Genomic DNA, 16,951 nt, shown 5'->3' on the forward strand with positions numbered 1-16,951 from the left:
CCCTAAATAATACCAATTACATAATGCCATCTGTCTTTGTGTGACAGAAACTAGGAATGACTTGTTTGTCTGTACATCTGTGCAGAGCGTGAGAGAGGTCTGTTATTTATTAGCATTTTGTTGTGCCTCTCAAAATATTTGAAATCATCAAGAGAATTTAAATGTGGCGCCATGTCAGGACATTCTACACTAGGACTCTTAGATTTTGAAAGTAGTATGATTTATAAAATGGAGAAACTATACTTAGTTTTAGGGTTGCCAAGGCTGACATCTCAGAGAACTGCTGCTCTTCACACCTCCAGCTGGAGAGACTAATATCAGGGCAACTAGCACTGCTTGAGGTACAGTAGTTCTCAAGTCTGAACATCCATTTCTATACATTCCCAGCTGGCGCCAAGGCTTGCTGGTCCAGCTTGAAAGTGTTTTGGGGCATTTGCGCCAAATGGCCCAACCGCTCCCTGTGCATGTACCCATCGGATTGGCTCTCTGCCAGTCCTCTTCCCTTGCTCCTGGCTTTTTGTCTTGCTGATGTTTGGTCCTTTGTGACTTGCTGCACTGCAGAAGTGCAAGGCCTGGGGAAGGAAACTCATCCTCCCAAACCTTGCCTGCCTTGCTTCTGAGACATCACAAGTGCCCACTCCAAGTTTCAGGTGTTGTCTTCGAAGTCTGGACCATGGGCTGTGGCTGATCTTGCAGGCCTACTTAGTGTTGACTGGGTTGCTTGTATGTGGGATGTTCCTTCTTTGATCTTGGAAAAAATATTTTGGGAAGTGCTTGCCCTGCATGGCTTGACCAACAACTTTGATATCTAAGACAAAGAACAACTTGCTGTCTGCTTTTATTCCACCCACAAAAGCTGACTGGACCAGTAAATGAATCCATCTTCACCACTGAAAGTGGGACAACATCATCCATCACAGCTTAATAGGCTAAGCTAGGAGGTACAGAAAAGACTCTTCTAAGAGCTTGCTGCCTCTTCCCACATCTGCTGCCTGATGCCACCACCTCACTGTGCCTGGTGGTCATGTTAACCTGGTGTAAGGCTGTTTGTTGTATTTCTGACACAGGAGGGAGCCTTCATACAACTCCCTTTCTGGAATTTACTCAATTTAGAATTTGTGACAATGTTTACGTTCCTTCATAAGTTTGAGCCTTTGATTGTTAATAACCATTTAGTTGCATGGGACTTAACGGGTAATTGTTGTTACAGGCAAATGTGAATGTGGCCAGTGCACCTGTTTCCCTCCAGGAGAATCCAAAATATATGGCAAAATCTGCGAGTGTGATGATCGACAGTGTGAAGACATAGATGGCAACGTTTGTAGCGGTAAGATATCCTTAAAATTAAACCAGAAGTGGACAGGTATTGGTCCCTGAACCCACCTGGAACTTTACTTTACTCAACGTGCCGGATTATGGAATTTGCTGTTCCATCATTGCCTCATGCTTGGAGGCTAGTGGAGAGGGGGAGGTCTCATTTTCACAAGGTCTGCAGGGAGTGTGCATCCTTTTTAAAAGCCAAGTTGCCATTCCAGGAGGCTTCTGGGAACATGTTTTGAGCTGCTTGTGTTTAAAATATGAATGGAGGGAGGATGCACTTGCTGCTCCACCAGTTTTAGCTGTCTGATGGCAAATACAGCAGCAAAGGGAGCAACACAGGCTGCAAGGAGCCACGGGTCATGTGTTATCCACACTGGAATTAAAAAAAAAATATGTCCAGCATAATTCCTGGTTTCAGTTTATCAAGAAAGGTTGCTTACAAATGACCTATACATCTGACCTCCAGCAGCTCCCAGTTATGTAGGCTGCCTGAATGGCACAGTGAGTTGGGTGGCTGGTTGCAGAGCTAAAGTTTGGGAATTTGATTCCCAACTTGAGCTGACTGGGAGAGAAGCCAGTCTGTGTAACCTTGAGCAAGCTGCATAGTCCCAGGGTGCCCCCAGATGAAGAGAATGATATATCATTTCTGAGTACACCTAGAAAAACATATAAAAAAGTTGCTATAAGTCAAACTGACCAGCAAATGTAATTGAAATGAACAGTTAGTAACAAATTAGCTTTTTTTTTAAAAGGCTGTAAATGATGATGGATAAGATACACAGGAATGACCCAAAGATCTGTAATCTGAATTAATGGGCCGTCTTGAACTCTTTAGTTAATAGCTAGGAGACGTTTCAGGGGAACAGAAAGCCCCCATGTGCTACAGGCTTTCAACTCTTCATGGTTCTGTAAGCTGTAGAATTCTGGAAACTATGAAAACTTCCACCTTGTTTCCCAAAATGTGCAACCAGACCTACAGCTGGAGGGCATAGGGGAAAGACGTGCAGACTCACAAAGCAAAGCAAAAGCAAAGGGTGCTGCTTATATACCGCCCCATAGTGCTTCAAGCACTCTCTGGGCGGTTTACAAGTTAATTATGCAGGCTACACATTGCCCCCCCCCCCAGCAAGCTGGGTATTCATTTTACCGACCTCAGAAGGATAGAAGGCTGAGTCAACCTTGAGCCGCTACCTGGGATTGAACCCCAGGTCGTGAGCACAGTTTTGGCTGCAGTACAGCGGTTTAACCACTGCACCACGAGGCGTAGACTCACAGTGGCCCACTTTTGATCTCTTCCTCATAGCTGCCCCAGAGAATAAAGAGGGCAAGGAGTGTGCAAGGCTCATTTATGTCTGAGTCATCCCAACTTTTCAGTTGCATATTGTCAGATTTTTGCAGGTGGAAATGAAGAGCAGATTGTATAGATGTCGTACGACAGATACATGTTAGCAAACCACATCTAGTTTGACACCATCCCGACTTTTTTTAACAAACTATTCTTCACTTGGAGTATGACTTACACGTTGGCTCAGAAAGCCCATCTGTAAGGAAATGACAAGGAAGCCCCTGGTGCTGCAAAGGGAATGCACCTGGAGATGTATGATGTTGGGAAGCTCGCCGCTTATTTTGACACCATAGGAATGCTGGTTTATTCAGGCTGCTCTGTATTGAATAGGCATGAGAATCAGGACCTAACATCAGCCTCCTTTCTCCTGCATAAGGTTAAGCCCCCTTAGAAGACTGGAAGAGGTTGGGGCAAAGCTTCTAGATGAGATGCCTACTAAAATGAGGGAGAAAAAGAGAGTGGTCACGGTAGTGATCTGAATAAGAATTGTCACCTGCCTTCTCTTACTAGTAGAGATTGATTAATAGCTTGCTTTCCCAACTCTGGAGCCACGTAAAGAGAATAATGTGATAGATGAGGGAGTAAGAAGTCGTGATCTTGCATGATTATAGTGACTTCAAAATACAGCTCTCCACTGTCGGAAGGAAAAAAAGGAATGAGCTTTCTCAGCAAAACCTGGCCTCTACCTTTTTAGCCTTCTGCTCTAGGAAGTAGAAAGAGTTGAAGCCCTAAATAAATTGTTCCATTCTGATCACAGACTAAGTGCATTCATGTAAAAGAATGCCATTGATTGCGATGGGACTTATTTCCAAGTAAATGTGTTTCAGATTGCAGACTTCAAGCCCTCCTTCTCTTTGGCATATTGATCGAGGTTAGAATATTCTGCCTGCTTCAAAACTGAATCGTTTTTAAAAGAAAGGAATGCAACACCCTGCTCCAACGGAATTAAAAGGTTCTGGGAGAATAAAGTTTGCCATGAGGGGGGAGTAATACAGACTGAGAGAATATTAAACTCCATTATTTATACCGCACCTTCAGTATTCTCAGTGCATCTTACAGGCTTTTGTCATCCTCACAACCCCCCCTATGAATGAGGACATTATTATTGCCATTCTTGAACTGGATGAGAGAAAAAGAGAAAGACAGTGAGGGACAGAAATGTACTGCTTAGCCAGTAAATTTATGACAGAGTTAGAATTTGAATTCTGTTCTCCACAACTAAGGGTGGTATCACAATTAGTGCTTAATTTGGGTGTGACTTGCTCCCTATAACAATGAACATGGTAGAGGAAAGAGGAGGAAGGGCAAGAGTAATAACCCAAAGCATAGATCTTTGTGGAAGAACATCTCTTGGTAGGGTTAGAAAAGTCTCAGCCTGAAACTTTAGAGAATTGCTGCCGGCCAGTGCTGACAGTTCTGATGTAGACGGAAATCCATGACCGTGATGCAATCCAAAGCAGCATTTGGTGTTTCTCGGATACTCAGTAAATGGTACCCTTCTGCTACTGTGGGCTGTGAGTGCTCTAGTGATTTCATCTCTTTGATGCTGAATCCTTTCCAAGACGAATGGTTGGCATCATCTTGAGTGATGAAACGAGGTTGTCCCTTTTTAAATAGCCTAGAAGAAAATTATAAGCCATTACCCTTGTCAGTTATTATGGTGTTCCATCCTGATTATACTTAAAAATAGCCAAAGATCTGTAATAACCAAATGTGTCAAAGTCTGGGGCTATAAGCATCATACTCCTTGATCGGGTGGGAGCTGAGAGGCTCACATTGGCTGAAATAGTATTCATTTAAGTTCCCTAATATAAAGCTGATGACATATCAATCAAGGCAACTTTGGGGAAGTTAAATTTTTCTCCTTCCTTCCCTGTCCCTCACAGGCCCTGAGTAATCTCTTCAATTGTCAGGAGCCCATGGAGGCTGTAGGATGGGAGAAGGAAATTTTTAATTACTGAAAATCACTGTCACCAAAATGATGAATTCAAAGGTCTTATCAGCTCAGTGCTTATCGGGAGAAAGGCAGCCTATAAATAAAATAAACAAATAAATAAATTTCACTTGCTAAACATAAAAAAGTTGGGATTTGAATGCTGGCGAAAGGGATGGATAAGAAGGGGTGATAATAGCAGAGAAGGGTGAGGGGGAAAGTGGGTGGGTGACATGTGGACACTTGAGACACACCTTCCTGGGATGAATAACACTTTAAAGTGAATCATGGTGGCATAGAGACGTTTGTGTCAACCTGGAAGAAATTTTGTGTGGTCACACCCTCACATGAATTTTTTTAAAGGGTTACCTCATTTAACTGCTCAGTATGGTACCAATTAACTCCTTTTTGACTCCTGGCTCAGGCTGCACTTGTACATTTAGAAAGGAAAGTCTTTGGTGGCTAAGGTTGCATACTGTGCATGCATCTATTCTCGTTCTTCCCTGTTCATTAGCAGTATATACAGTACTTGTCAATATACAGTACTTGTATTTTTAAAATGTTGTATATAAACCACGGAATTTTGTAATTCTTATAATGATCACTAGGATCAGTTTTTATTAAAGGTTGTACTATCATAAGTCAAACATATAATGGGATAGGCTTAAATGTACCACAAGTATGTTTAGTTTTAGAAGCAATATCCTGCTTCTGTATGTAAATCCATATCTGTGAAGGTGAGTGCTGAAGGAGAACCCATTTGCCCATCATAACATACACAGCATATCATTATTATTGAGTGCTTAACTTTATATATCAATTACAGTCCAAAATGAAGCATAGTCAGTAAATGGCCTAGAAAATGCAACCTCTCTTGACACACAGTGGTTTGGGGGACTATTATGCACACAAGTAAGAACAACTCAAAGACATTCAGGGGGGTAGAAATGGAAATGAGGAAACTTTTCTCTTTCCACCCCAGTCCTTGGGTATTACAAGGAAGGACCAAAGAACTGATTCAGACCTCCCTCTGCAAGCCTTCATCCTTCATGCACACCAGTGTTTGCAGTGCAGTGTACAGAGCCAGTTTTGGACCCACAGCCAATGTCTCCATGTGCCTGCACCTGGAATAACAGGAAAAACACTTAAGTCAACAGGTACTGACTGGCCACTGTTAAATAGGTGCACCATCTTAAATCCCAGGATTGTAGCAAGAGGGACAATAGCACCAGCCGAACATTATTTGGCCTCTGAAAAGTGAAAATGAAGCTTTCACTCTCGTTTTATCAGCAGGTCAGGAAGGTTCACAAAACTGGTAAAAATGTATAGGGGCATTGTTTGTAATAAAAATGACAACCAAAATGTTGGGACGACCTCAGACTAACCTCCCTCACAGCTTTGTTGTGAATGGGAAATGGGCATGTCATCTTGATTCCTCGTGAAAAAAAACAGGAAAAGAATAACATTGTCAAAATAGTTCTGATTGCCTGCCTTGTTGCCTCTTATTCCAGGGCATGGGATTTGCTCCTGCGGCCGATGCATTTGTCAGAATGGGTGGTTCGGGAAGTTGTGTCAGCACCCAAGGAAGTGCAATATGACTGAAAATGAGAGCAGAAGTTTTTGTGAGTCAGCGGATGGCATATTGTGCTCAGGAAAGGGTAAGTGAGGGGACGTGAGTAAAGCTGCATACGAGCATGTTCCAAGAGATTAAAAAGCACAAACCATGGGTTATAAATTGTACTCCTTTCTTTCTCAGCCGTCTTGCTGTTAAACAGCTATTCATGGATGGCTTTACAATACATAGAACTTATGGTTGTGAGGTTCTCCGTAGTGTATTCAGAAGCCTTGCTTCCAGGCAGTGTTTTTCAACAGCATGCAATCTGATTTGGAGGTGGATTTGTGGGTGTATAAATCTATATGGGGCCTTTGTATATTAGGAGCTACATTTTGGCATTATCAAGTGCTCTAAAGTAGCATGTTTTAGACTTGGCAAGACCTCTACAGCTCAGATATTAAGTCTAATCTAGCATAAAGAAGATAGTTTTGAAGGACATAAAATAACTGGAACAGCATTTGTCCACCCTTCAGCATCATATGATACTGTCCACCTTCATTTGCTGCTCAAAAAACTCAACCTCTTTGCTAAAGATCATGGATTAACAGAAATGATTGTCATTCTTCTTCAAAACCAAAGATTCTCTGTTGAATTTCGAATGAGGCACAGTCACTGGAGAAATCAAGGGCAGGGCCCCATCTCTAGCACATGGGGACCTTTTTCTCATTCATGGTTAATGTTAGTCTAGAATCACCAGTGACTTCCCCAGGAAGAACTGTCCTCTTTCTAACTTAGCTTTATTTTTCCTCCCTCCATTTCCTCCCTCCCTCCATTTTCTCCCTTCATTTTCTACATACATTTAAATAAGCTTGATGAAGTCCTCGGTCTCTCGCACCTTTCTTTCTTCCCTCCTTCCCTTGCTTGCTCCTTGCTCCTTTCCCTCCTGCTGCTTGTTTGCAGTCATTTCTGGAGGAAGCAGTCGTTCAGAAGCCCCGGATTGATTGATTGATTGCCTGGGGCTAATCCACAGCTCCAACCAATCAAGGAGCTTATCTCCGATCTCTGAACTAACGGAGGATTTACAGGTGCCTGCTGCAACCAGGAAGTAACAGGGAGAGGTGGTTTACAATGTGAGATTTGGCTGCAGAGGGTGGGGGTGGGAGGGAGGGAGGGATGTAGCACTCTGCTCATTACCCTCAGGATTTTCACTTTTACCCCATTTGGGGTAATTTACCCCTGTTCCCCGACCTATGGACTTGATGATGCTTAGATTCCAAGGCTTTGCATAATGAATGGATTCATTGACAGATGAACTAAAATAACTGTAACTGAGATCAAATGAAATAGAGGTAATGAAGGATATTTATTTATCATATTTTTATTTCAGGTATATACATTTTTTTCAGGTTTATGCATAATTAATATTAGCAGCACAATCTTTGCTCCTCAACTAATGTTCTTTGTAATTTTGTTGCAACACAATTACTTCTCATTTACCAATTAGTTCTGTACTCAGTCACCCTATTATGAAACAAGAGAGGGTAACACAAGTGCAATTACTGGTACTTATGTTAAGTGCAATTACTGGTACTTATGTTAATAATGTTTTCAGTGTCCCAAAGGGTGAGAGTTCACCAGGTTAAGGGTGAATCAATATCTTTGTTATATGTTTTGTCTCAGTTAGAAGAAGCCAAACTGAAACATGCATTAGGGAGGGACTTTCAAGTTAACCCAAAAGGAAAAAAATTGCAAAAAAAATCTTACTTCTTCAGAACACGGCCGAAGAGCCCAAAAAACCCACAGCAACCAATCTGACTTCTGTTTTTGGATTCTTACATTGCTTTCCAATATGAAACTTATGAAATCTCAATGATTCAGTATTCTGAAAGAGGATAAATTTTCCGTGTGCTCTTGTTTCATGCTTTCATTTGCCCTTTCCATCACCTCTTATCTGTCAAATCACCTAGGAAGTGTTTCATGACGTAGCATTGGGAGGGCTGCTGTCAACAACCAACTAGAATGTCCAGAGGATAAAAGTGAATTTTGAATTGTAGAAGGACCTGAATAGGTTGGAACTAAAGATGGCCACAACCCACTGGTTTGGCACAGTTTGTTTCCTGGCCAAACAGCTGTTCCATGGTTCAGTGCCCCACGTCCTCCAGTGGGCACCCATTCAGTGGTAAAGAATAATCTTTTTTTGCTTCAGTCCTTCCTTGTGGTTGGGATACATCTGGTGCTGAGCTCTATGGTGCTCTCCATTTTGATAGTGCTCTCCATCTGTGCCTGTGGATTTTTGGGGGATTTCCCTCAACCTTCATTTTTTAGGATTATGGTTGCGGCTACTGCCAACCATACTGATTGGGTGACAATGTGATTTCCTGGGATTATTTTTGGATTCCCCCTCCACCCAGTTTCTTTGGGACTTCTCAACTCTTTTTTACTTTACTTTCCTTGATTATTTTTGCTGCCAGCCAGTGATGGACTCAGAGAAGGGAACAGAAGAAATCAATGATAAGAGGAGATAAATCTTTCCATATTCAAGTTGCTTTGATGGGGGGCACTGTATTTTTTGCCTTTATTTCCTTGCTTTTCTTTTTCTTGGGGTTCGATAGAGGGGGCTGGTTTTTTTAAAAAAAATTCTTTTTTTGTTACTTTCCTCCCTGGGAGGTATTTTCCCTGTTAAATGGATTTTTAAAAACTGTGTTAAGGCCTGATCACACCAGCCAAATGCTCCCCAGTTCTAAAAATATATTCCATACCTCTATTGTACTGAATCATGATCATGTGGTATATACACCGGGATGAACATTCCCATTTCTTTTAACATTACCAATTAATTTCTTCCTATTGAAATATTATGGCCAGCTACACTCGATGAATCAATGTATTTCCTCTTTAGTTTCCTGGTGGAGTGCATTTCGTTTCTTTATTTTTGTAGAGATCTGTCACAGAGGTTCTTTTAGGACTAAAGCCCTAACCCTTGCACCTTATGGTTTGGCTTGATTTCTTGAGCCCCTTGCTCCATTGGTTGCCTCCTGTTGTGTTTACCTGTAGTCTGGATTATGTGGATTATGTGGATTGGCTTTGTGGGGAGCTGGGGCTATGGCAGTCTTACCTTGCAGGGCAAGGTGCTTACAGCATGCATCCTCTCATGTTGCTCTGGGGCAGGCATGCTTCTTTGAGGATGTGCCTTGGTCCTGGCCACTCTCCCTTCTCTGTGTTCCCCAGTGGGATTAATGTTCACACATGCAATACTGGTAAGGAATGTCCCGATATGTCATTAGGAAAAAATTACACAACACTCTCAGCAAGAAAAAAATAAACCACAACCGCTGGCTGTGGAAATGATTCAGTAATGGCCATGCATCATGTGAATGGAAATTTGGGCAACAATCTAACTAGGGTATAACTAGGGAACATTTGGCTGATGTGATCAGGCCCTTATTTGGTTAATTTACTGTGGATTGCCTGCCTTGGTCCCACTTTTCTGAATTAGTTTTAAGAAATGAAGCACGAACGCCCAAAGAAACCAGAAACAAAAGAAAGTTTTCCCATGCACCTCCTAACAACAATGCACCATCTATCAGGGCTTTAACAAAAATTGTATTTTTAGGCTTTGCCTCACAGAATCCTGAACTCAGCATGACTGCTGGTCATAATGCCTGGATATTTGGTGAACTACATTTTAAACTGGAGGACGGCTGAGGCAAAATTGAATTCTTTTGCGTCCCATTGATTTCAACGGGAGAAATTAACATGTTTCCATTGGAATACATGGTACTGGAAAGAGCTTTTCTTTGGCTGGAGTGAGCCTTGATATTTTTTTTGTATCCCCATGCCAACCAGACATCTTTGTGCTCCACTCTTCTTGTCAAGATGACACATGCTTAAAGGAGCAGACTGTTTTCAGAAACCAAGCCAAACAGAACTGAACAAAACCTATAGACAAAAGGAATGTCAGTAGACTCTTTTCATCAGCACAGTGTCTCTTCAGGGTTAACTGATAATAAGACATCACATGACTTGCTCTTATTTCCTCAAACCACTTTTATCCCTGATTACATTCTTGTGCCTTCAGAGACCATGGGAATTATCTCGTTCCTTGACCTCTTACCTGAGCCATCCACTCCCATCACTTCCCATAATCCTACTGGCAAGAATAGCTTTGATTTTAGAGGTCTGGAACAAAGAGAGAGCCTCTCTTTTCAAAGTAACTCCTGATTAAATCAAAATGGTAGGATGTCACCCTAGGGCCTTACAGAGAGCACTTCAAGTTAAAGCACACCTTCATAACACCTTTCAGGTTCAATAGGCTTTTATCTTGATTGTCTCCTTGTAGCCAATTGTGTATTAATAGGCACTGATTGTGTGTGCCCAAGATATTCAATGCCTGACTGAAAAGTTCCACTCTTCTGTAAGTGTCAATAACAATTTTTGTGCTTTCAGGTTCTTGCCACTGTGGAAAGTGCATCTGTTCACCACAGGAATGGTACATTACAGGGGAATTCTGTGAATGCGATGATAGAGACTGTGACAAACATGATGGCCTCATTTGCACAGGTAGAGTAAAGTACACACACTAGTCCTCACTTACCAAATATGGTTGTCTAAGTCTGGCACTCCCTGCCTCAAGCAAGGTAGAACTACTTACCCAACAGCCTCCTGCCAATAAACATAAAGCAGACTGCATTGTGCTGCAAGCAAAGATATGAGGCATCTAAAATGGGTGGCTTATAGAGAAATAGACCTGGCTCACGCTTCCCATACCATTATACCAACCCAAACACATATATCCTCATCCATTATCAGTACTTTGATGGAAAGCCACAAATGAATACCAGGGTCTCCCAGGTAGGGTTAGGAAAGAGAATCTTTCCTGAAATCCAAGAGTAGGGCTAGCGGTTAACCATACTGGGTAGATGGACCAATCCCATATTTCATAAAAGGTGGTTACCAGTGTTCCTAGGTTTCTTGTTTTTCTAGCCAGCAAAGCCACTGGTTGTGGTTAAACACATCTGGAAAACACCAGGTTGGAGAAGACTGTTTAAGGCACCCTATGATGGAGGCTGACCTGTCTGGATGCTGTTCGGGGTGGACAGAAGGAAAGGTCCTTCTTTGTTTTCAATTAAGGCCTTGATTCACCCAGAATGTGAGCAAAGCTCATCCTTGCAGACTTAAAAATGAGCTTAGGGTATCAGAAAATATCAGTTTCACTATTTTTTTTTAAGGTTAAGTATCACCTCTGTTTTACTTTGCTGACAAGAAGGAGCAACTCTACATTATCTCTGACTGTCCACTGTGATATCTAAGGAAGCTATGCAAACTCCCATTTGACTATTCATGAAAAGGAACTAGACATTTTGAATGTTCCATGAAAACAGTTCAAAAAAACGATTTTCCTCAGAAGGGTGGGGTGGTTCTTTGGAAAGGAGAAGGAAGATCCACTTCCATAAGAAATGTCCCTTGAAGAGAATCTTCTCTGGTATAAATGACACATTGACTGTCATTTTTTGCCACGGCTTGTTCGAAGAATCGTAGAATCATGAAGTTGGAAGGGGCCGATAAGGCCATTGAATCCAACTCTCTGCTCAATGCAGGAATACAAATCAAAGGATACCTGCCAGGTAGTTGTCTAGATTTCTCTTGAATGTCTCCAGTGTTGGAGCACTCACCACCTCTTGAGGTAACTGATTTCATTTGCTGTACTGCTCTAATAGTTAGGGTTTTTCCTGACATTCAAGCCAAAATCCGGCTTCCTGTAACTTAAGCCCATTATTTCATGCCCTGCACCCTGGGAGGATCAAGCGCCTCTGTATGACAGCCTTTCAAATATTTGAAAAGTGTTATCATATCTCCCTCCCCTCAGCCTTCTTTTCTCAAGGCTAAACATGCCCAATTCTTTCAGCCTTTCCTCATAGGGCTTGCTTTCCAGTCCCCTTGTTGCCCAGCCTCCAAACTTGTTCCAATTTGTCAGTATCCTTCTTGAAGGTCTTTATGACCCTGTTCAAAAGGCCAATTCCCCTGGCTGTTTAGTGGGCTCCTTTTTTTGGTAATTTCTTATTAAAATTGTAAGGTGGGTTGTGATCAAAAAGAGAAAATACACTCCCAAAGAAAATACTATGAAGAATAAAAGCAGCTTTACAATGTATTTGCGGAAGCTTTCACGGCCGGGATCTAATGGTTGTTGTGGGTTTTTCGGGCTCTTTGGCCGTGTTCTGAAGGTTGTTCTTCCTGATGTTTCGCCAGTCTCTGTGGCCGGCATCTTCAGAGGACATCTTCTGAAGATGCTGGCCACAGAGATTGGCGAAATGTTAGGAAGAACAACCTTCAGAACATGCCCAAAGAGCCCGAAAAACCGACAACAACCAGTTTTATAATGGTTTGTGACTTTCAGAGTGCAACACATGTTTCATACAGAACATTTCAATTATGGATAATTATAACTCATTGTTGTTTTATTCCAGGAAATGGTATATGTAGCTGTGGAAATTGTGAGTGCTGGGAAGGTTGGACTGGAAATGCTTGCGAAATCTGGCTTGGGATAGAATACCCCTAACACCGCCACGGAACACTGAAGATCAAAGGATTTCTGGTGTGGTGTTCTGGTTGGATTTGCAGGCTGTTTTTTTAAAACTGGGCTGCTAGAATATTTACATGCAAGGCAAACATTAAAAGAGACGCATAAATGCACACACCCACCACTGGAAATAATTCAGAACACCAGAACATTTATTCAACAAATAAAATAAAAGCAAAACACTTATCTGTTGCTCTGCTATCCATGTAAACATTGGGAGCAGGATGAGAACATACACTGTTACAAATAATATGGCATAACCTGAAAGAGTGTCACAATTAATATTTGCTGGAAATTGCACAAACACTTGTATAAGGTGCCTGGATTATTGAATTTAAGCTTCATTGTACAGTGATAACCATATTAGTATGAAAAATATCTTCCTGGTTGAAGAGTAAATGAAAAGTCTGAAGGGAAAGATGAATGGCCCCTTTGATCCTCATAATCCTACTCGCTCATTTGCATTTTCTGCTCAACACTTAGCTAGCTCTGCAGACATCTCTTCTGCCTTGTTAACCCATCACTTTCACTTTCTAGTTAACTCTCTGTAAGAAAAGGTATGTATGGAAGACTCTCCCACCATGCACAAAAGTCTCTCCTGTTTTTTCCTCATATTTTAGAATTGTGACTGAGCTGGGAAACCTATTTACCTTCTTTTGTGTCTTAGTTTTTTAAAAAAATACATCTAAAAATGGTGTCCATCACAGTGGTCTTCAATACAGTGTTTCAATGCTGTTCTCCTCAGTGCTGTTTTCTTTCTCCTTGGCCAGCCTTTTTGATTTGGTCCTACAGGATGCGATGCGATTTAGCCAGTCAAGCTTTTGATTGATAATCTGATATGATAATAATGAGGAACCTTTGTAGACAAAACTTACCTGGACTAAATGGCAATATAGTTGTTTGAACTCAAGTTCTGTTGACGTGAAGATGGAGGAGGAGGAAGATGCTGGCAAGGAACAGCAACACCGATGGTACCAAAGAACAGCAAGGACAACAAGTGGCATCTAATAGTTGTGAAATGATGGAAATATTTGGTAAGATTAATATCTTTCAGAAATGTATTTAGTGCCATCAAGTGCATTACGTGCAAGTAGGTTTTCAAAATAGAGGATACTGATTGCAGCCCTAGAAGGAAATATGCCTGGATGAATGATTTGTAAGGGCTCCTAGTCTGGGCTATCGGAATTTCTTTTCAGGCAAACAGTAATGAAGTAGCAATAGTAATTCTACAGTTCATTAATATGTACATTGGTCTGGCCAATTCTCTCTTCTCCAGTCTATCGGAGATCCAAGAAGAAAATAATGGCGTTGCCCAGAGAAAACTGATTGATCTCATGTAAGCAAGTTGTTGCATAAAAGGATTTCTACATGGAAATCCATACTGCCAAGAACAATTTCAAAGCTATCTCTGCAAGGTCACCCGGCCCAGTTTCCCCCAAGGCATATACTGTACAGCTTTAAACCTAGTCAATTTTTTTGCCATATACTACAACCAATGGAAAATTTCAAGATATTGTGCAAAGCTGACATATAATTGAGTTATCTATGTCTGCTCTTCAGAGAGGAAAACTGCTTGGAAGAACAACTAATTGTGGAGGGGGAAAGCTGAGCTGGAAACTATCTTAACGCCATGTTATCTGAGCATATACGTGGCTAGCAATACACTTATGAATCACTGCCAATTACCTTATATAACTGATTATTTTCCAGCTCAAATAACAAGATAATCAGTGCCATTATAATCCATGCTTCTAGTTGTTTTCAACTAGCTTTCCTTCGCTGTAATTGGAAATAACTATGACAAAGTATTTCCAGGATGTTCAAAATTCTGCTAAAGTTTCTGAAGAGATTATGGGTCTTACTTGACCATATCCTATAATAAGGAGTTTCATATCTGTTACACTGATATGGTATTTTTAACAAAATAAGCTGCGTCTATTGTGGATCCACTTCAATATGTAAAAATGTACATGAGTAGTCATTATGAATACAAGAATACAGCATGTTTCTCATGTGAAATTTTATTACTTTGCAACTGTCATCTCATACAGATCTGGCCTGCCCTATGCTTCATCACCCTGTTGCTTTCACAATCTCAGCAGGCAATGAAAATCAGTTTATTCAGCTCCTGTGGTCTTGCCAAAAGTGTCTGGTATGCTCCATTTGGCTTGACAGGTCTTAATGTCTGCATCTGTGGCATAGCCTTGTTTTACAATGACTAAATATAAACAGTTTTTCATTTTAGCTTGCATGTACTGATAATCTTACCTTAAGACCTTTGTCTTAAGGTAAGATTGACTCTCCTTTGTCTTTCATGAAAAGGCATATGGATTATATTAAGGATGCCTATTACATATATCTGACCGAAATCATGTTTTAGCACAGATAATGACATTGTTCTAGACAGTATTCACTGAATTGTGCCATTTTGCAAATGGGGTGGGGAGGCATGAAAGTGAAGGGTCACCAGGCAGAAGATCTGTTCATCCAGGGGACCCTCTTCAAGGCCTTCTGGTGGCAGCCTCTGTTATGTTTACCTCATGGTTACTCACTGAACCAAGTGAGGATAAATACTCTAGTAATGAACAACTGAGTCTAATAGCCATTCTAATTTCCCACAAAGTCCAGATAAGTGGGGCTAGTCTTGCTTCAAATGCTTTGGCAACCTATTTTATCTTCGCTCAGGTGCCAAGAGTGATGATATATCAGGGGCGCTGTGGAAGATTCAAATGATAGGTACATCCAGTTAGCCAGCATTACACCAGGGAGGGATGAAGTCTTAAAGAGGGATTCACAACAGATCTCTGGAGACCCAGTTGAGGATCTGGGTCCCTACAAGCTGACTAAGGATGCCAGGTGTTTACAACAGCTCTGGAGTCATCTGTACATAGCAAGTGACAGTAGACCCATTTGAATCAATGGAACCTAGGGCAGAGTTGACTCACTAAATCCACACTGATTCTAATACATTTTACAGCCTTATGCAACAAGATTTGGGCCATTGGTCAGACCCTTTGCCTGCTTTATTGCCATCCATGACCATCAGCAGCACTTAGGCAGGATGTTCTTCTAACCCTACCTGGATATTATGCTATTACTTGTTGGTCTCCCATCTTCTGAAAGCAGATGTAACTAGTGTGGGATGGTAGAAGACTTGTATGCAGCCAATGATGATGCCGGAAATTGAGATAATGGGTTTAGAACAGTAAGTGCAAATAGTTCAGTCTTAGGAACAATATAAGCAATGCTTATATTATTTTCAAAGGTGAAGCACTTGTTCAGTGTGGTGTTCACACGAATTATATATATTAGAATGCACATCTCTTTGGCAGTTTCCTGTTTTATTTGCACAGGATTACTTTGCAACATGGAGATTTGGCAGCCCTTCTTTGGAGAAAAAAATTAATTCATTTTTTTTTAAATGCTTATATTTTGTGTGAAAGGAGGGTGAAAGCTAATTACTTAAATGTTAGAGAAAGCACTGTATTCAAATGTAACATTTAATATATGATATATATGTAGATATATATTTTGCAAAACTCAGAGGCCCATATTCTGCTTTTGGATGCAGGTATGAAGAGACCTGTTGCAAAAGATACATTCTTAATTTCTCTAGAAGCCAGCTTTTTTCTTCGCCTTAGAAAAATCATCTGCTATCTAAACAGGAAAATGCTGCTGTGAAGAAATCGCTGTTGTGCAAAACTGCCATTGGTAGTCCTCATTCCTTGGATATTTAAAGCCCTCCCATTCTAGCAGATCTCTTGTCCCTTCAAACCATAATACAGACGTCTTTTCAGAGCGTATATTTACAAGGACACAGTGGAACAGTGATCTCTACATACTGGTGCACAATTATTAACAGGAGTTATATGCATGCATAACCATTCCTCAAAGATGCTCTCTGTCCTCTTTCTCCCAAGTTTTGCACTTCCAAAAAATTATTGATTACAGTATTATTAAAGGGTTTGCAGTGAGACGGTCATTCAAAATTCTGATTGCTGGTGTTTTGTATATTACACATAAATGACTTTAAACTCACAGACACACATATACACATTTCCAATATGCGGATGTATCAAAGACCACCAGTGAAACAGTCATCTAAGCATTTGTTGGCTTTATTTATACACATGGTATAAGATGGGGTTTTTGTATCCTGACGCATATGTTATCAGTGGAGTAAGAGTGCTGCTTCCCCATGTCTGGGTCTAAGCCACAAAT

The 16,951-nt window shown here is 41.1% G+C and overlaps 1 protein-coding gene across 2 annotated transcripts in view; it reads left to right on the forward strand.

Annotated features, from left to right (window-relative positions):
• ITGBL1 (integrin subunit beta like 1) overlaps window positions 1-14,737 on the forward strand; it is a 223,911-nt gene extending 209,174 nt beyond the window's left edge. For both annotated transcript variants that reach the window (XM_078391412.1, XM_072994646.2), the window contains 4 exons: window positions 1,211-1,327; window positions 6,110-6,256; window positions 10,600-10,713; window positions 12,618-14,737. In XM_078391412.1, coding sequence (XP_078247538.1) covers window positions 1,211-1,327; window positions 6,110-6,256; window positions 10,600-10,713; window positions 12,618-12,709 — 470 coding nt within the window. In that variant the 3' untranslated portion in view covers window positions 12,710-14,737. The remainder of the gene's footprint in view (window positions 1-1,210; window positions 1,328-6,109; window positions 6,257-10,599; window positions 10,714-12,617) is intronic.
• The last annotated feature ends 2,214 nt before the right edge of the window (window positions 14,738-16,951 follow it).

The sequence above is a fragment of the Pogona vitticeps genome, chromosome 3 (genome assembly GCF_051106095.1).
Source record: "Pogona vitticeps strain Pit_001003342236 chromosome 3, PviZW2.1, whole genome shotgun sequence".
Classification (NCBI taxonomy): domain Eukaryota; kingdom Metazoa; phylum Chordata; class Lepidosauria; order Squamata; family Agamidae; genus Pogona; species Pogona vitticeps.